The 21880-nt window shown below is 40.2% G+C and overlaps 1 protein-coding gene across 3 annotated transcripts in view; it reads left to right on the forward strand.

Moving 5' to 3' along the window:
* The first annotated feature begins 747 nt into the window (after positions 1–747).
* LOC139446720 (uncharacterized) overlaps positions 748–21880 on the forward strand; it is an 88094-nt gene continuing 66961 nt past the window's right edge. For 2 of the 3 annotated variants that reach the window (XM_071228012.1, XM_071228015.1), the window contains exons 1-2: positions 748–1036; positions 13822–13881. In XM_071228012.1, coding sequence (XP_071084113.1) covers positions 854–1036; positions 13822–13881 — 243 coding nt within the window. In that variant the 5' untranslated portion in view covers positions 748–853. The remainder of the gene's footprint in view (positions 1037–13821; positions 13882–21880) is intronic. The other variant, XM_071228014.1, reaches the window with a different exon arrangement.

Genomic DNA, 21880 nt, shown 5'->3' on the forward strand with positions numbered 1-21880 from the left:
TTGATTCAACTTCGCGACCAACCATGTTGATGCAAACACTGCGTCAAAGTCTTTTTTAATTCAAGATCTTTGAGTGGCATCTAGAAGAAGGGGATGCAGATGACATGCATGGATGGAGGATTAACCTGTAATAAGCAAGGAGGTTACATAAGATGCATACATCAGGACACTTAACACCTCGTAAACAAGTTACCTAATTAATATGCCACTGACCAGTTACTGCTTCTGTCAATTCTAAATGAGCTTAGTATGTAATCGTTGTATTGGATTTACTGCCAGGGTAATGAACCTGTAAATTACTTTGCAACACGAATACGTTGAAAGGCATTTTATATTAATCGAAGTTACAGTTACATGGTCCTGTTTTAACAAGAAACCAGTTGGTGTGCATTTATTAACGTTAATCATTATAGTTTATGAATAGTTGTTTATTTATTATCGCGTGTTTGATATAAAAATAATTTCAGTGAGATTTTTTTAAAAATCCTGCCATTCTTATTTCATGTCAGGGGCTCCGAGTTCAACTTTTACTATTTGAATAATGTGTCTAACAGAAATCAATACAATAATCATAACGTCGCTTAAACTAACATAATATGTAAATATGAGGACACTATTGTGAAAATGGTTCTGAAAATAACGATATAATTGTTTTCCATATCAACGGAAATATCCGATTTGATACGAAAATTATCCGACCTATGACCTTGCGAATGAGGGGAAGATAACTCTTACCGAACACCTGTTTCCGGATTATATCATTCTTTGTTGATGAAAGGCTGTCATCGTCCCGCGAGAATACAATCGCCGGTTCGACGTAGCATGTCTACTTGACAGCGCAGGGGACAAGAAAATGGAGATATACCGTGCGGTCTCGGACTTCGTTCCCCCGGATACTGAGGGGTCTCAGAATATTTTGTCATTTCAGAAGGGAGACAAGTTTGAAATTTTTGACTGTCACAAACAGACTGATTGGTGGGGTGCCCGCTCCCTGAAGGACAACGCCATCGGTTATGTTCCGTGTAAATATTTACAGGTATATATGCATAATCTGTTTTGGGACAGGTTCTCTCTTTTAACAATTGCACTTATATACATGTTATGCGAGTGTTGATTATAAAGACATTGTGATTTGATAGCATGCCTAATTAGATACTGTGACAGCCCTTGAATTGCCGCGCCCATTTCGTTCACATTGAACTCAATCCAGTGAAAACTACCCGACCAGAACTCTGTACCTCCATTTGTTATTTTTATGAATAGAATAGACTGCATGAACAATAACCAGCTATTCACATTACATAAGATTCTATTAACGGTAACACAGAGAGTCCGTTTTTTTGTGTTGCTACACAAGGGTGATTTTATGAAAATGATAAATCATAATATTTTATGCCAAAGCACATCAGAATATTTGCATAAAGATATCTTTCATCAAAGTGAACATTGATGAAGGGAGTACTATATAATGTGATGAAGTATTTTGGTTCCACCTATTTGAGCCCAATTAGGATATTATTGCAGTGAAAATTTAATTGCAATAAAATTTGTGTACAAGCATGAAACATGCAATTTTATGGATAACAAAGTTCTGCTAGTTTACTGCCTTAAAACAAAGTTGTTATCTGCAAAGTTGTTATCTGTAAAGTTGTTATCTGCAAAGTTGTTATCTGTAAAGTTGTGTGTATGAAAGTAACTGTACAGTATATATACAGTTCTAAGTTCATATTTTCATACCACTCAACATTTCATGTGATCGCATCTCGTTGTGCTTTTGCTCGTTTTCAATAGAAGAGAGAAATATTTATCCCAAAATGATGAACAAAAGGGACTCTTGTGAGGAAATATTAAAAAACACCATAATCACCTTGTTCAAATACTACTTTTGAAAAGACACGCAAAAAAAAATCAAACCACACGGTGATGTACATTCTGTTCTGTCATTGCTTACTATCTATCTGTCATTTCTTCCCCAAAATATAAGTCTAAAACTTTTTGCTATTTTAAAAAAATGCATAACCCTGTATATATTGCAAAATCAATAGTACTAAGTGTTATGGATCAGCATGTGTAGTGTAATTTGTACAGCTGAAGCAATGCGCGTGATCACGTGGCACACACTGTTAAGATGGCAATAACTGTTACTGTCAGTTGACGGGAAATGTCCTATTTCCACTATCATAGCGTTATAACAATAATCTACTGAAACTTATTCCACGGACAGAAGTAAGCGCATTTGCTCCTTGTTTAACAAAAATCAACTTTGTACACGGAATATGTCAGAAATAACTTGAAAAAAATGGCGATAACTCATCGGTTATGCCAGTGCCAATTAAAAACACTATCTCCTTGTTTTCATTGCTGAAAGTAGTTAATCATTTGCTAAATTCTTATTGCTAACATAGGTGTTACCAGCTATGCTAGATGTGGACCTGGTAAATAGAACTAAAGAAATTGAATAACCAAATGTTTATATTTCTTCTTGAATCAGGCTACTTCCTTGTACAGGATATTTGCGATAGTTTGTATGCAGTCATGCAAAGCTTCACATAGATATGAGTTGTTATGAGTGGAGTAACCCATTAGTGTCACCTCTGAAAATGTTTGACCCACTTCAGAACTATATCAGTCCAAGAGCCCAAGTGTTCAGGAATGGAGGTCTGTTTGTTTTTTACATGGTTCAGTGAACACAACCCCTGGCCCTGTGGAGATCTGAAAGGGTATAGAAGTATTGAGGAAGCTTTATGTACTGCAGTGTTTAACTTTTATGTACTCTGCACATATTCATACTATTTATAATGATTACACACATGTTCGAAATAATGTTCGTTTCTAGTTTTGAGACCTCTTGGATACGTTCAAGTCAGATCGTCCTCAATGAATACAGTAACACAGGGTTAAGCAACAGCTACCTTGAGTAGGTCATACAATGTATTGAATAAAATATTGGCTAGTATTACAACACCATGTGTGCAAGGCAATAAATAATGAAGGCACTTGATAAAATACTTACGGTATTTGATATGCCACATAGTGTTGGTATGATAATGTTCAATGTACGGAGTCAAGTTGACACACTGACTGCCTCACATGTGTCTACCCTGGCGTACACTGTGAACCTGGAGATCCCGGCGACGATAACACTCCTGGGATTAAAGAAGAAAAGATTTATGTCAATATTTGTTAATATGGAGATTATCAGGGCAAATAATCATATTTCTAAATTGTTTTGTGGGAATTATGCCAGGCCTTGTATAATAGCAACCTTTGCCAAAAGAATACAAGTCTGCTATTCTGATGTTGTCTTATAGCTTCGTGTCAGTAGTCATGTGTCTGTATGGATGGGGATTTGTCTCTGTGTTCTCAGAGGTCAATATTCACGGTTACTGAAAATGTTGGTACTATAATTGTGAGTGTAATCTATAATTTTCCAATTCAGACAATTATATATACTACTTATGTCTTAGGTTTACACAGGTAGGGGAGTTTTACCTATTACGGAACCTGTATTTAGTTCATCTATGTTTTATGCAATGTTACTTATTCCCTGGATCTGAAGAAAGAATAAGATTACCACTTGTGTCAGTTTACCTGGTATGGTCGACTTAATGGAAATTAACGATCTTAGACATATCCCTCGTGGAGTGTTGTTAGTTGACCTTACAACAAGTATGTTATCATTTTGTAGACATACAAGAATAAGTGCCCAAATACTTTAAAATTCTATAAATCTCCAGGATACTTTCAACATGAGGCAAAATGATTCTAAACAGTTCTAATATGTGGGACCCGTGAACATCCGTGGTAGAATAAGTCTTCAACAACCCCTGCTTTCATAAAAGGCGACTGACGGGGTCGGGAGGTCAGGCTCGTTGACTTGGTTGATGCATGTCACCATATGTATGAAGCCAGTGATAATCATATCCCAATTGGATAAACTAACATAATAGTTCCAGAAATATAGTTACCCTACTCAAAAATAGATACAAAATATCTGCAAAAAAAAATATAGCCTGACTGGAGCCCTGAACAATATGTTTGCTTACTGAGGCAATCTAGATTTGCCAAATCATTCCAGACTTGAGTTGAGTTGAATTCGTTTTTTAATTTATGTTGTAGGGTCTGATTTACCTGGGTCTATCTATGTTCAAAGCTCAAGGGACTATTAGGTCATAATGGTTATCACGTTGAGACATGTGACACCCAAATTTTGACCTCAAAGAATATTACTGATGTCACTAGACTGCACATGCTTAGATGCCTAAGCCTATTGTAGTGGGGATTTCAATGTTACAATGAAGACACTCAACCACTGACACTGAACTCTGGGGTACTAGTAACCAGAATAGGAACCCTGTCAGTTACAGTCCAGATTGGGGCAGCCAAGCGGTTAACTTGTAACTTTTCCTCTAGGGACTTGCTTTTAAGTTTAGAGTTATGACAAGGATCTCTTGACATTCATGCTAAGTTTCACGCTGTCCAGCCAGTTCTGATCCTTTCTGTACCCATTTGCAGAAGTAACCATGCCAACAGTTGAACCTTATATATTGTGTCTTTTCATTGAAAGAAAACTGGGTATAAGGTCCGATAAAACAAAATCAAAAGCAGGATTTATATTTTTCAGCTAGTACCATGTGTCAGGGTTGGAAATTCCTTCTATTTTAGTGACAATGGCATGGTTGAATTTGCAATGGCATGGTTAAGATCTCAATAGCACAATTAAAATATGTTCCCAGTGCCTACAAGGCACACTTATCACACACTCATGTTCTAGTTGGCACACTTATGTTCTAGTTGGCACACTCATGTTCTAGTTGGCACACTCGTGTTCTAGTTGGCACACTCATGTTCTAGTTGGCACACTCATGTTCTAGTTGGCACACTTATGGTCTAGTTGGCACACTCGTGTTCTAGTTGGCACACTCATGGTCTAGTTGGCACACTTATGTTCTAGTTGGCACACTTATGTTCTAGTTGGCACACTTATGTTCTAGTTGGCACACTCATGGTCTAGTTGGCACACTTATGTTCTAGTTGGCACACTCATGTTCTAGTTGGCACACTCATGTTCTAGTTGGCACACTTATGGTCTAGTTGGCACACTTATGTTCTAGTTGGCACACTCGTGTTCTAGTTGGCACACTTATGTTCTAGTTGGCACACTCGTGTTCTAGTTGGCACACTCGTGTTCTAGTTGGCACACTCGTGTTCTAGTTGGCACACTTATGTTCTAGTTGGCACACTCCTGTTCTAGTTGGCACACTCGTGTTCTAGTTGGCACACTCGTGTTCTAGTTGGCACACTCGTGTTCTAGTTGGCACACTTATGTTCTAGTTGGCACACTTATGGTCTAGTTGGCACACTCATGTTCTAGTTGGCACACTCGTGTTCTAGTTGGCACACTTATGTTCTAGTTGGCACACTCGTGTTCTAGTTGGCACACTCGTGTTCTAGTTGGCACACTTATGTTCTAGTTGGCACACTCATGTTCTAGTTGGCACACTCGTGTTCTAGTTGGCACACTCGTGTTCTAGTTGGCACACTCATGTTCTAGTTGGCACACTTATGTTCTAGTTGGCACACTTATGGTCTAGTTGGCACACTCATGTTCTAGTTGGCACACTTATGTTCTAGTTGGCACACTCGTGTTCTAGTTGGCACACTTATGTTCTAGTTGGCACACTTATGGTCTAGTTGGCACACTCATGTTCTAGTTGGCACACTCGTGTTCTAGTTGGCACACTTATGTTCTAGTTGGCACACTTATGTTCTAGTTGGCACACTCATGTTCTAGTTGGCACACTTATGTTCTAGTTGGCACACTCATGTTCTAGTTGGCACACTCATGTTCTAGTTGGCACACTTATGTTCTAGTTGGCACACTTATGTTCTAGTTGGCACACTTATGTTCTAGTTGGCACACTCATGTTCTAGTTGGCACACTTATGTTCTAGTTGGCACACTTATGTTCTAGTTGGCACACTCGTGTTCTAGTTGGCACACTTATGTTCTAGTTGGCACACTCATGGTCTAGTTGGCACACTCGTGTTCTAGTTGGCACACTCGTGTTCTAGTTGGCACACTTATGTTCTAGTTGGCACACTTATGGTCTAGTTGGCACACTCATGTTTTAGTTGGCACACTTATGTTCTAGTTGGCACACTTATGTTTTAGTTGGCACACTTTTGTTCTAGTTGGCACACTCGTGTTCTAGTTGGCACACTTATGGTCTAGTTGGCACACTCATGTTCTAGTTGGCACACTTATGTTCTAGTTGGCACACTTATGTTCTAGTTGGCACACTCATGTTCTAGTTGGCACACTCATGTTCTAGTTGGCACACTTATGGTCTAGTTGGCACACTTATGTTCTAGTTGGCACACTCGTGTTCTAGTTGGCACACTTATGTTCTAGTTGGCACACTCGTGTTCTAGTTGGCACACTTATGTTCTAGTTGGCACACTTATGTTCTAGTTGGCACACTTATGTTCTAGTTGGCACACTTATGTTCTAGTTGGCACACTCATGTTCCAAGGCACACACTGAAACATCTATATCACTGCCTGGTGAAACAATATGCTAGAATATATTCTATCCCTGAATGTACTTTTGTACAAAAAAAAACGGACAAACACATGGGAAGTGAACACGAACATGCTTTATTCACAGTAATAGTATGTTTTATAATATAATCTGGACATTCAGAAATGATAAAAGGTGTTATCTTTTTCAATGAAAAGGAAGGAAGCAAGATTTCTGAACATGCTGAATATTATTATTGTTTGGAGGTGATATGACATTAACATGTTCCAGGAACAGCACCCCAGGCACACTCCACTTCAACGATCACACTTTAACATCTTTTTATGAACCCTTAGAGAATTGAATTCAATATGTTTTTTGTATTTATGGAGGTATAAATGTAAAAACCTGTATGCACACCATAAATCTGCGTAGTGTTTATGGGAACATAAATACACAAAAAACTTGAAAACCGGAAGTCATGCAATTTATACTTTTGGCTTGCTTGAAAAAATATCCATTTTTATCCTTGGTACTTTAGTTGTGGTACTTTACCTGGACTTTATAACTGATCTGTGTTGTAAGCTTCAAGCCTTGCAATCTGTCTGGGTTTTATTTCACTCAATCAATGACCATGTTCATTGTCCTCAGATAAGTCTGTGCTGAACATACTGAACATTGACTTGTGTTTTTAACACATTTCAACTGATATAAGCGTCAGACAATGACAGAGCAAAATATGGTCTGCACAGAGAGAAGTTGAATGTTTTTAAACCTTTGATAGATATTGAGTATGACCAGCTTCTTGAGCAGATTGAGTGGACGAGTTAGTGAGTGAGTGGATCTAGGTGGGTAAGTAAGTGAGTGGGTGAGTGAGAGGACGAGTGAGTGATGGGTGGGTGGACGAGTGAGTGAGTGAGTGATGGGTGGGTGAATGGGTGGACGAGTGAGTGAGTGAGTTGACAAGTGAGTGGACAAGTGAGTGATGGGTGAGTGAATGGGTGAACGAGTGAGTGAGTGAGTTGACAAGTGAGTGAGTGAGTGGACAAGTGAGTGATGGGTGAGTGAATGGGTGGACGAGTGAGTGAGTGAGTGATGGGTGAGTGAATGGGTGGACAAGTGAGTGAGTGAGTGAGTGGACAAGTGAGTGATGGGTGAGTGAATGGGTGGACGAGTGAGTGAGTGAGTGATGGGTGGGTGAATGGGTGGACAAGTGAGTGAGTGAGTGAGTGGACAAGTGAGTGATGGGTGAGTGAGTGAGTGATGGGTGGGTGAATGGGTGGATAAGTGAGTGAGTGAGTGAGTGGACAAGTGAGTGAGTGAGTGGACAAGTGAGTGATGGGTGAGTGAATGGGTGGACGAGTGAGTGAGTGAGTGATGGGTGGGTGAATGGGTGGACAAGTGAGTGAGTGAGTGAGTGGACAAGTGAGTGATGGGTGGACGAGTGGACAAGTTGGTGAGTGAGTGAATTAGTTTGGTAAATGTCACTTTTAACAGCATTTCAATAATATTGTGTCATGTCAGTTTAATGTGGAAGGAATGTCATGTTACACTGTTGTAATCCCACCTCTGTGAACCACAAGCTCCGGTGTGACTCTAACACAGACCAAGGGTCGGAATCAGGCCAAGTTGAGAACTCACAACCACCTGGTACAGCTATGGGATTCATGATTTTCAAATACCCAGCCACAATCAAATATATAGGATTAATTTCTAATGCTATTTCTAGTGTAACTGTAAGTAGCACTAAAAGAAAAGTTAAGATACAGTCTCAAGAAATGTCTACCGTACTGTTTTTTCTAAAGTGTAATATTTTATATTTGTAACCTGTTAACCTAAGAGAAATGTTTTAGGGCTATGAAGAAAAACAGACATATGTTGTTTTTGTTATGGTTGAAACATGTGAAAATTCATGTTAAATGTGGAATGATTTATGGTATTCAATAGCAGGCATGTTGAAATCAGCCTGTGCCTTTATTTACAACCTGTGTCCATTCTCATCATGTTTTGTTCATGAACAATGTAAACACTACTGTGATAACCCATACACAGCAGAGAGCATTATGTTGCCAGAACGATCCAGTAGTGATTTGTAGTGTTTTCACAAGCCCAGTTGAAGCTTATAGCCATTAGAGCAACTGCCCGTGCCTGGCGGGCTGGTGTTAAGTACAGTGCTGACACACGGCGACCTACACAGTAAATGGTTCCCCTTCTTGTTTGTACAGCGTGTAACACGGGTAATGGCAGCTCACAGCCACACCGACATGTAAAACAAGACATTACCATTGTGATGTAACAACCCCATTACATGATACGTGATAGGGAGCTAATAGGGGAATAGCTCATGAAATGATATCCAAGACAATTCCAAACAAGATGTGTGGTTTATGGTTTTTTTTAATGAAATGGTCTGTAATTGCAGTTCTTTTTCTCAGCATTGTCAAATTAATAATTTGGTGTTTGTTGTTTAACGCCGCACTCAGCAATATTCCAGGTATATGACGACTGTCTGTAAATAATCAAATCTGGACAGACAATCCAGTGATTGACATCATGAGCATTGAGCTATGCATTTGTGATACGATGACATGCATCAACGAAGTCCATGAGCCATAATAAAATAAAGACCCAAAATATGAATATTTATGTTTCTGGTAACCATGGTAACGTAACTCAGATCCATCATTTCGTTTGAAACCCGGAAATATTTATATTACCTCTTACCATGGTAATTAGTAAAAGAAACTCATGTAGAGATATATATGAATGTATTTTAGATAAATTTGTATCTATGTATACCGACTTGTATTTGTTAGGGGTAAGTTACCTGATGCTCAAGTTTTGAACATTTTGACATGTTGGCAAAGTACAACATTTTAGAAACATTTACTGATTCAAATGATCCTGATTAAGATTGGGTAGATTGCTCTAAGCAGGCAGCTAATTCTTTCCTTGTTGTCAATCAAATGTTATAGGGCAGCGCTCCTAAATAGGATGACAAGATTATTGAAACAGTCTTGTGCTGTCTGATAAAGAAATGTCTTGTGTGTCTGATAAGGAAAGACGGCATTGAAAAAATGATGAATAAATGTCATGTTTACACAAGAATGAGCATATTGCATTGCCTGGAGACACTTCCTGTGTCAGATGCTTGGGTGTGTGTTAGTGCTTGACCTGAACTCCTGATCAATTGTGAACAATTGGTATATATCTTATACAACAAACAATTGACTTTCGATAGTTTCAGTTGTCTTGTCAGCCTTTTCAAAGAGAGTATCCGAGGTCATGACTTGTCAGTATCGAGGGGCGGTCGGGTAGCCTAGTGGTTAAAGCGTTCGCTCGTCACGCCGAAGACCCGGGTTGGAATCCCGACATGGGTACAATGTGTGAAGCTCATTTCTGGTGTCCCCTGCCGTGATATTGCTGGAATGTTGCTAAAAGCCGTGTAAAACCAAACTCACTCACTCAGTATCAAGATTGAATATGCACTATATGGGTTGTTTGCAATTGCCAGGATTTAAAAAAATATATATGTAGGGATTCAAATCGGTGTATTTTCTAGGACAGTGATTGTCATCCAAAATGTCCTTAGGATTTTATGAAATTTGGTAATGATATGGAAGAATGTCGTGTCAAAAGTGATGAATTAATGAAAGTGCTCATGTGCCCTTTGTGTCTAGCCACATCACTTTGTCTGCCAGTTTGAAAAATGAGTTTGAAACTTACATACAGTGAAACCCCATGGCTTGGACAATACCGCTAGCAGTGAAATAGTTAAAAAATATATTCTACATAACTTGAGGGTACACTTTGAAATGACAGCTTTAGAGCAAAAAATACCATGTGGTGATTTGTACTCTGTGAAGCCAGTGAGAAATGAACTTTACACAGGTAAGCTGGACAAACACATGGAAATTGACAACCATTGAAACACACTTAATCCTTCAGTTAACACAGTTTCAAAAACCTACTTCTATTGTCAATTCAAAGTATTATTCTGGTTGACACTCCTAAAAAAATTGAACATTTATCTATATCCTTACCCAGTGGTACACCTGAAGTAACTGCATTTTACATAATGGTAATAATTTATTCCAATAACAGAATAGTAATTACAAAAGAAAACACTTGAAAAATCACGAAATTGTGTTTGGTCTCCCCTGGGCAAAGCCTACACCAAACCTGTTAGACCATGTAGACAGCTCACAGGTTTGAGCCTGTCATAAATCAATCCTGGGATTAACATATGTTTAATGAACGATGTGGTCGAGTATTTGTTTGTCGATAACAATTTGGTAGGTGTGATGGATTTGCCTCAAGTAGACTATATTCAGCTAGATGTGTCTCCCCAGTTAGTGAGTGTTAGCCCAAGTTAGTGAGTGTCGGCCACAGTTAGTGTCAGTGTCCACCCCAGTTAGTAATGTCAGTTTACCTTTTGGCACCCCAAAAGTCAGAAACACCTTGTGTTGTGTTACAATTCCAGGTATCCTCTCACATTCAGCTTCAGTTTGATATACAGACAACACATGGTGATTTATGATTAAAATACTTTTCAAAGGACCCTTGAAGATCCAGGGTAGAATAAGTCTTCAGCAACCCATGCTTGTTGTAAAAGGCAACTCATCGTGTCCCAATTATGTGGTCCAGACTCAATTATATGCAGACCGCTCTCATATAGCTGGAATATTGCCGAGTGTGACATTAAACAGACAAACAAACAAGAAAAAAACTGTTCAAAGTGATTCAAGGGTAGAACCAGGAAACATTCTAACACTTTACAACATTCAAGGGCTTCATTTACACCTTGGTTATAGTGTTTGAATCTAGCGACCCCTGAATCTTTAGACTTGATCCGCCTCCATGGTCTAGTGGACACAGTTTCTAGCTAGCTGAGGAGAGCAAAAGGTCAGGGGTTTGATCCCCGGCCGTGTCATACCAAAAGAGTTTCAAGAATGGTATTTGTTCTTACCTTGCCTGGCATTGGGCATTAAAGGGCTGAAACAAGGACTGGTCGGCTCGGAGTCAATATGCGGTGTATGAGTGAGGTATTCATGTTGAACTGCATGGTATCTCAGTAAGCTAGCACTATAGAAAACTAGTCCGAACTTATGTACAAGCAGACACACGTGCTTGCACATCGCCTATAAGTACAATAATCTTGAATGAGACATCACCATTAGACTTTTACCTTGAGGGGAATGACAGGCTTCCCTTTACTTCCATGCTTAATTTCGAACATTGATAAACAGATCATGCAAAACAGTACAAAAGTAACAAAACAAATAACATTTTAGCATGTTGAAAAATATGTAATATTATTAATTTAATAACACTCAATGCATCCAACACAGTGTGAAATTCGACACCCTGTACACTAGTATGATGCACAATACTGATTTATGTCGTATCATAGTTGATCAGTTGTTGAGAGTAGTTGATAATTTGACGACTGATTCCCCCACATGGGGCAGCGATGGTGGCAGCCGGCGAGGGTTGACGCAAGTGTTCCCGATCTATAACTGGATGTGTATTTACCCACAGATTGCTCGTATTGACCATGCCAACTGTGCAGGTGATATATTGTACCTACAATACCATGAATACTGACGTAGCATTAAATCATAACAAGGCATAAAAAATCCAATCTCATTAAAATAAGATCTGAGTTCTCGCAACTGCTAAACAAAGATCTAAGGACATCCCATTATGGGTCACGTCAGACAAAGCTTTCGCAAACTTTGACCAACAAATAGAATGACTGACAAGGAGTCGAGATTAGCCAATCAGAAGGCAGCTTTCTCGTGCCTTACAGCACTAGTTTTAAATGGGCGACTAACCTGCCAAGACACAGGAGGTAAAGAAGGAAAGCAAAACTATAAGGGTTGATTTTTAACTACAGTGAAACCTCCATAGTCTGGACCTTGTTAATCCAGAGTCCTGGCTCTGCTGACGAATTTTGTTGGGAAAGCCTATATGTATCTAAAAGGATACTGTTTTCCAATGATTCACTCACTCACTCACCCACTCACACTTACATAAGGAAGATAATTTATGGATGTTAACCTCTGTGTTATGAGGAACACAACATTTCGGAGTATTTACTTACTCTTTCATCAGGTGAATGATGAATGAGTAAGGATACTCCGAAATGTTGTGTTCCTCATAACACAGAGGTTAACATCCATAAATTATCTTCCTTATGTGTATCATTTGTAAGTGCCTATCAAAGACTTCTCATTGTTATCATTAAGGGGGCGGTCGGGTAGCCTAGTGGTTAAAGCGTTCGCTCGTCACGCCGAAGACCCGGGTTCGATTCCCGACATGGGTACAATGTGTGAAGCCCATTTCTGGTGTCCCCCGCTGTGATATTGCTGGAATATTGCTAAAAGCGGGGTAAAACCATACCCACTCACTCACTATTATTAAGGGTCATATCACGTCACAAGACAACAGTGTATTGTTTCCGTCATCCGGACGGTATTGTTGACGTCATTCGAATCTAATTGTGATATCACACTAGAAACGGCATCATAGCTGAGGATTGTTGACATCGTTTGACAAATTGTGGTTCCGCTGCTGTTTTGACTTGCTCTCCGTATAGATCACACTAAAATTCGTCTCTGTGTGTCGACATCTTCATCAGTTATTGAATAAGTAGAACATTATACGAGTGATCATGTCATACTATGTTCACGACACTCGGGCCTAAATTCTGGTATTTCCCTTGCCCTTGCTTGGGAAATACCGGAATTAAGACACTCGTGTCATAATCATACTATGACAAGAACACTCATACAACAGCCTCTATATATCAGCATGTTAAGATGATACCACAGTATATCATCTTCCAGCATGAATGAAAGGGTTCATGTACATGTTGTCTTTAGCATGTTTAGTCCATGGATGTTGAATAAATAGACTGTAGTTACCTTTTTAACCAATCAGACACGGTACACCAATTACGAGTCTCAGTGGCACTGAACCAAAAGACATGCCTCTAAGATGGCTCCCTTCCAGACAAATATGGAAGGATATATTGACATAGATTTACCTCCAATGCATTGTGATATGAATCATATTGAATACTCTGTGGAGAGTTTAACGCTGATATTATCTCTGATTCCTATATTCAACCAGTCAACCCTAATGTTTCCTTTGCTTGTATACACTGTCACACATGGCCTGTCAACTTTGCTCTCCATGTGGTGTGTAAGTTGCTACTTTGTTTTGCTGATCATGCTGATTATTGACTTGCATGCTTTTTTTTATTTTGCTTACACAGCATGTTTTGTTTTGCAGCATGAGGAGAGAAAGATTGGGAAAATTGTTCCGCCGTCGGACATGTCTAATGATTTAAATGTAAGTTTTTTTTGTTCATTTCCCCTTAATTCCCTTTTGTTTTGTTTTGTGTATATCTGTATATATTATTTTCATGATAATGTGTATTTTGCCCATGTACAGTGACAAGTCAAAACAAAAAAAGGTCAACTGTGCTTGGATGATATCCTGTAGTTTCCTAGTTTATGGTGTTGTCTGAAGCATAAATCATCTCCCGCTTTATTACCTGCAAGGACAGGATAATGAAACACTGTGACAGTTATTGTGTGGTATAGCAGGGTGAGTGTGATGAGAATGTAGCTTATTTCTTTGTTGGTGTGTTATGTGTCACAGAGGGTTCTGACATGTTGGCAGTGTTGCTGACATCACAATGTTGCTGGTACGGCATTGTTGCCAACATGACATTGTTGCTGGTATGACAGTGTTGATGTCATGGTCATATTGCTTTCATGACATTGTTGCTGTTATGTTGCTGTGATGAAAATGTTGCTGTTATGACATTGTTGCTGTTATGACATTGTTGCTGGCATGATAGTGTTGCTGTGATGACATTATTGCTGTTATGACATTGTTACCGTTATGACATTGTTGCTGTGATGACATTGTGTCTGGTACAACATTGTTGCTTCATTTTTATCCACATTTATGTTCTTTTCTGATGTCTGCAGGGGCGGTCGGGTAGCCTAGTGGTTAAAGCGTTCGCTCGTCACGCCGAAGACCCGGGTTCGATTCCCGACATGGGTACAATGTGTGAAGCCCATTTCTGGTGTCCCCCGCCGTGATATTGCTGGAATATTGCTAAAAGCGGCGTAAAACCTCACTCACTCACTCACTCTGATGTCTGCTCACTCCACTGCAGTCCTGTATAAAGAAATAATTGAGTAAGAATCAGAATATGACACAATGCATCATTCTTGCCATGTCAGCAATACATGAATCCTATATTCTGGTGTTTTAAGACAGCAGAATTGAAGCCTACAGTTTGTTTACATGGTACGTCATCATGGATAGAATCAGTACTCGATACATGACATCCCAGCTGAGATTCACAGCTTGTGTGTATGCTCAGTGCAGTGAAATGCCCCAGGGTGTGATTGGTGGTTTAATTACTCAGAGTACATAGATTATAGCTCCATGGGTGTGTCTAACTGTTTGTACTGGGCATATGGAGTTAAGCTCTATCATTCTAATAAAACAGAATCAATTGATTCATGTTGCGTCTGCTACACTCGATTTAACTGTGGCTGTTTGACATGGCCAAGTTTACGATGGTGGTGTTTCCTCGGTTTCTGTGTTGAAGGAGCTGTACAACTGAAATATATTCTTGATTTTTAATAAGGAAATTATTGGAGTTTTAGTCCACAGTTACATCTTGAATATGTTGGAAGACTGAGATATGATCTTATAATTGGAGGAAGTTTTGTTTTGTTTTGTTTGTTTTTTTGTTTGTTGTTTAACGCCACATTCAGCAATATTCCATCAATATGATTGCAGTCTGTAACTAATCGTGTCTTGACTAGACAATCCAGTGATCATGAGCATTGATCTGTGCAATTGGAAACGATGTCATGCATCAACCAAGTCAGCGAATCTGACCATTCGATCCTGCTAGTCGCCTCTTACAACTAACATAGTCACCTCTAATGACAAGCAGAGTCGCCTCTTATGTCAAGCATGGTCGCATTGGAGGAAGTGACATGATGTGCTGTCATGATACAAGGCTGAGGGATCCACCTGAAGTCCTTCGCTTCCTCATCCTTGATTGCCCAGATTATCTCCACCCTGGACCTGTATGTCACCAAGGCTTCATTGTGGATGTGACGTCACAGTCTTCATTGCCTGTGTCGCTAACCTAGTCTGAATATTGAAATATTGACCATCATTTGCTGTAGAAAGTCAGTGGTTCCATCTCCTGGCCACCGCTGTGGTCTAGTGGAGGGAGCGTCTGCCTGGAGAGCGGAAGGTCAGTGGTTCCATCTTCTGGCCACCTCTGTGGTCTAGTGGAGGGAGTGTCTGCCTGAAGAGAGGAAGGTCGGTGGTTCCATCTCCTGGCCACCTCTGTGGTGTAGTGGATGGAGCGTCTGCCTGGAGAGAGGACGGTCAGTGGTTCCATCTCCTGGCCACCTCTGTGGTGTAGTGGAGGGAGCATCTGCCTGGAGAGAGGAAGGTCGATGGTTCCATCTCCTGGCCACCTCTGTGGTCTAGTGGAGGGAGAGTCTGCCTGGAGAGAGGAATGTCAGTGGTTCCATCTCTTGGCCACCTTTGTGGTGTAGTGGAGGGAGCGTCTGCCTGGAGAGAGGAATGTCAGTGGTTCCATCTCCTGGCCAACTCTGTGGTCTAGTGGAGGGAGCGTCTGCCTGGAGAGAGGAAGGTCAGTGGTTCCATCTCCTGGCCACCTCTGTGGTCTAGTGGATGGAGCGTCTGCCTGGAGAGCAGAAGGTCAGCGGTTTCATCTCCTGGCCAACTCAGTGTCCAGTGGAGGGAGCGTCTGCCTGGAGAGAGGAAGGTCGGTGGTTCCATCTCCTGGCCACCTCTGTGGTGTAGTGGAGGGAGCGTCTGCCTGGAGAGAGGATGGTCGGTGGTTCCATCTCCTGGCCACCTCTGTGGTCTAGTGGAGGGAGCATCTGCCTGGAGAGAGGAAGGTCGATGGTTCCATCTCCTGGCCACCTCTGTGGTCTAGTGGATGGAGCGTCTGCCTGGAGAGAGGAAGGTCGGTGGTTCCATCTCCTGGCCACCTCTGTGGTCTAGTGGATGGAGCGTCTGCCTGAAGAGAGGAAGGTCAGTGGTTCCATCTCCTGGCCACCTCTGTGGTCTAGTGGAGGGAGCATCTGCCTGAAGAGAGGAAGGTCGATGGTTCAATTTCCTGGCCACCTCTGTGGTCTAGTGGAAGGAGCGTCTGCCTGGAGAGCGGAAGGTCGGTAGTTTGATCCCTGGCTACATCATGCCAAAAAACACCAAAGGTGGTACAGTGCCAAGTGCTTTTCATTAAGGGGATGAAACAAGACTGGTCACCTCAGAGTCAGGATGCTCCTTCAGAGTGGGTTTTCTTTGTTCAACTGCGGAAAAGTAAAAGCTGATTTGAAATAAATTTCCCCTGTCCACTGGCTAATTGAACATGTTGAAAATCTCACCTGTGTTTGTCAGTGTTCATGCATATCTTTCTCTGTTGTCTATTACTTTGAACTTGAATTAGGATAGTTTAGGTTTTGTACCAAAAAGACATCATGGAAATATGTATGACTCTCTCCCAGAACAATAGGTCTGTCCACTGGACGTGTAGACTTTGTACATGTTGTAGTTCATCCTCCTTTGTGGAATGAAACCTTCACGGACGGTGGGACGTAATTTATATGTATGTACAAAAGTCAAACAATGACCTGTATAATTTACTCAACCGGTTTCACGAATGTGATTTTCAAGAGGACATTTACACTGTTATGCTATTTTTGAAAAGTGTATCAATTTTGAAAGCAAATTTAAGATCCCATTTCACCTCCCCTCAGCTTCCTGTGATATTCCTTCATTCAGTGTTCTCCCAGTCATGACAAGACACAATAAGATGTTGCCAGCAAACATGGAGGGAGAGAGTGTGCTTTGTCAGTTGCGATAATGTTTCAGCTCATTGTAATGTTTACCCAAGTGAAGGGAGGAGCATACTTCAAGTGGGTAGGTACCTCACCTGTCCTGTGTTACCTGCCCTCATACCTGTAGGACAATGGGATGGCCAATTGCAGGTAGGATGGGGAACAATGGCACTCACATGACAAAGTTTCCAGGTGTGGAGACAAGGTTAATGTCCCATCTTAGGCTATTCAGATACTAGGTAGGTGTTGAGTTCAGCCACGAAGCATCAAAGGTGTCTAAAGCAGCAGGACCATGGAGTATCATGTTGCTTGTGAGGTGCTTGAAAATTAAATGAGTAAGTGAATATTGGTTTATGCTACAGTGAACACAATTCCAACTCTTGTGGCCAGCAAGTAATTCATTGAACAACGACCCGTGAAGATTCCGGGGTAAAATAGGTCTTCAGCAACCCATGCTTGCCGTCAAAGGTGACTATGCTTGTCGTAAAAGGCGACTAACTGGATCGGGTGGTCAGGCTTGCTGACTTGGTTGATGCATGTCATTGATCCCAACTGCATGAATCGATGCTCATGATATTAATCACTTGATTATCTGGTCCAGACTCGATTATTTACAGACTGCCGTCATATAGCTGGAATATTGCTGAGTGCAACGTTAAACAACAAACCAACCAACGTTGAACAACGTGACTGATATCTTGAGATCTGATCCATGCAACACATGCAGTCAGCCTTGTCACCCAATGTCATCATTCAATTCTCATTTTCTTGAATAGGATACTAGGGATCATATTGTGTCCTTGTACTCAAGGCTTTTGTGGTGTATTTTAATTGGGATTCCCTGTGATAGTTAACACATGGCACTGTGTTTTAGGATGGCTGTGTTTACAGAGGACCTGATTGCTCTTCCCATCAGCTGTACAGGTCTGATATTTGTCTGATAGTTTGGATGTTTTCCTTGTAATAACCTCTCCCTGGTTAGAGGGATCGAAACAGATTCTAGGAGACACCTTGAGTTTTCCATGGCAGATCCTTGGTTTGATACCATATTTGGTCTGAATATGATCCTTGGCCTGTCAGCACCATAAGTTTTTCGGTTTCACCAAACTTAAAATTTTAGTTACAAAATATGATAAATAGGAGCCCAGAGACTCACTTCATTTTCAGATACTGCAGTAATCTAGCCTTGCCAAACATTGCAGACTTTGGGCATTGGCTGTATTGGATATATTTGTTTCAGAGTCTGTATGACAGACGAGCATTTTGCCTTTCTCCCACATTATTCTGTTGTTTTGTGATACATCTCAAATACTGTTCCGTGGTCTCACATTCTCACCCTCCCTTGAGGCTTCTTAGTCATAACGTTCAAATAGAATATTTTCCAGTATCACTGGACCGACTGAGAAATCAACAGATGGTTTTGACAATATTCAGTGAAAATTATCCATTGTCTGTGGGGATTCTGGAATGCTTTTTCTAACAACGTCATCATTGTTGTGTTCTTGGTAACCTTATCGCATTTTGACTTGATTGGTGCTATCAACTGACCAGGTTTGTTTGGGTTCTTTTTGTAAAGAAAATAGTGTTCAAAGCTTCATCAATAAGTCTAACTCACTCACTCATACAAAACATCAAACCTATTATAGTATTAGCTTCTGTTGTACTGGTACAGAGACCAATATATATATATTTCTATCCTTAATGAATGATATGTACAAAGCAAACATGAGTATATTTTTTTAAGACAGAAACTATTTTGTTAATAACCATGATAACAAAATTGGCTATTAAAAACTTAAGATCCACAATGCTGTCAAGATTTCTGCTGTCAGTACGGTACGTCTGAAGAGGGGTTACCCAGGTTGCACCAGGCAGGCAGCTTCCTGTAGCCCCAATCTTTGGTGTCCAGAACTGGGAGGCACCCAGATAATTCACATCGCTGGGGTTCAGGTTCCAGAACTTAGATGTCACATAATCTGTAGAAAAAGGGCTGTTTTCTCTGATGAGTTAAAAGAAACGTATAAAAGATTAACTCCCAAGTTTTACAAGGATGATAATGGCACTAATTTGATGTTGCTGATTCCTGATCTTGTCAGTGTGTTTCCTCCCTTTATTTCAGTCTGGGGATCATTTGCTGCTTTCTTATCTTGCCCATCCATCATGCTTTATAATGTTGTCATGGTTTCAGGGGATGTGGTATTCATGTTTTTGCATTTTGGACAGTTGCTCACCGGGTTGCAAGAAAAAAGAAAATGGCAAATGTTTTTTAGACAATTTAGAAATCTCTGAATAAAAAGGCCAGTTTTCTTTCAGAGTGTTTCACTTTCGATGATCATGATGGCTAATGAGACACAGGCCTGTGTTTCACATCAATGGCTGTACTTGTAGAGGAGATAAACAGATATATGATGTATGGATGCTGATTCATTGGCAACCTTGGGACAAATCCATGTAGTTAATTGTCGAGAAAACAAGACTCGATTGTCGCAACCTCATACAACATAAATACAGTCACTCGGGTCAAACTTGGATGTGTCGGTCCCACCCTCCGGTCCCTGTGAAATCCTTCTATATTTATCATCATCATCAATACTCGGATCTGTCGAACTGGATGTGTCGAGTTCCCGGTTATCTCGAACTGATGTGCGAGTCCCACCTATCCAAACTGAGCCTGAGATTCCCCTGATTATCAAACAGTTCAAAATCAAAAACAACCTCCACGCTTCTAATCTTGCCAAGCTTTCAGCTCACTATACACACAAATGATTGAACTCGCTGTGTTTATTGCAATTACATCTAAGGTAGGATGCTTTTTGTTTGAGATTAACTTTCTCTTTTGGTTTTGTTTAATGGTGTAAACATGGTAAATACTTTGAGTCTTTAGTTATGAAATTTCAGAAAAGGGTTAAAATCTTATGCTGTCATGTTTGATATACATATATTTTTTATATTGTATAGTTAAATGTAAAATAGTTTTGACTTCATGCAAAAGAATTAAAGATTTCGATAATTGAGAACTTGTCTTAACATATCGGACATGAGAAGTCCACTATAGTGAAAAGTGCAGGATCTGAAATGGCTTGGTCTGCTTCTCATTGTAGATGATTAAAGAATCTAAAAAATTACAGGCAAGGTGAAGAATGTGACTTGTCACTTAGCCAACAAGAGAAATATAATTTCTAGGAGGAAAACCTGTTGATAAACACTCTAACCTTGATCTCAGGGTGCCTGGTGCTAGGCAGCATGTTAGTAGCACATTACATAGTCACAGTGAGCACCCCGCTATGTGACAGCTGTTGTTCAATAGGTGAGTGGTTAGTGTGTTCAGCCATCCATGTGCAGGTCTGGGTTTGAATTTGGTAGTACAAGATTCCCTGGTTATCCCTATAATGCCAACGCTCCCTCCATGAGTAAACTGGGAAAAAATATATAGCAAAAAATCTTCTTTCTTCGCATGTGTCACCATGGTGACCATCTGTCTTGGTATATGTTGTCCCAGTAACATAAAAGTGTCTCTATACCAAGCTATACTGTTGAATGAGTAAAAATAAAAAAAGTTCTTGTAATCGTACAGATTTGGTCTCTTTGTGTTTCGTTTGATTTATGACTTGGCTGCCCATCAAAGGTGCCCTGTCTTCCCCAGAGCATGGGGATACAAGAATCATCTCACCCCCACGGTACCCCCCCATCCTGTGCCCTGCCACTCGGGGGATGCTCTAATATCTGTTCTTGACTATTAATACATCAATAGCCATCATCAGACCAGCACTTAAAAGACAGTCTCGTCATCGAGATCAATTCTCACATGCTAGTAGTGTGAATCTCATCAAAGTATTGAACCACTGATTAAATCACTGTCCATATGGGATATATTATGTATATGTCAGTTTCATAAGTTTCATAACATCCTGGTTGTTCCTGTATGAAAGTGAAAGATTTTGTTTTTTATGAGGTATTAGATATTGATGTAATCTTTTGTCCACAAATAAGGCAAGGTGACATACATTATTTCAGACTACCTTGTTTCTGTAATGATATATAATACCTGCTTGTAATGGATGCCATTCTCTATATGGCAGGGAATTCAGGGACCCCATGGTAAGAAGTGAGACACCATGTTGCCTTTATTCATTACTTTCATGTTACGATAATTGTGCAAAATGGATATACTAGGTACATTATCACTTATTTGTATGTTTCCATGGTAACAAGACATTTTATTTATCTCAAGTCACAACCACCGGCATATAATTCCGTAACAATCTGAAGGTCATACAGCACTCTGTGACCAGGTTAACACAGTCACCTCAGGGATGCTGTCTGTCAGACAACTGTTTATTGATCAGCATTATCAATTAGTCACAACATTGCTTTAAGAAGTTGAGGTAAGTGTCTCGGTCTTTTTAGGATTTGTTTGGCTATAGAAACATTTTGTT

Source organism: Haliotis cracherodii, unplaced genomic scaffold (genome assembly GCF_022045235.1).
Source record: "Haliotis cracherodii isolate W230 unplaced genomic scaffold, xgHalCrac1.p SCAF_6, whole genome shotgun sequence".
Classification (NCBI taxonomy): Eukaryota; Metazoa; Mollusca; class Gastropoda; order Lepetellida; family Haliotidae; genus Haliotis; species Haliotis cracherodii.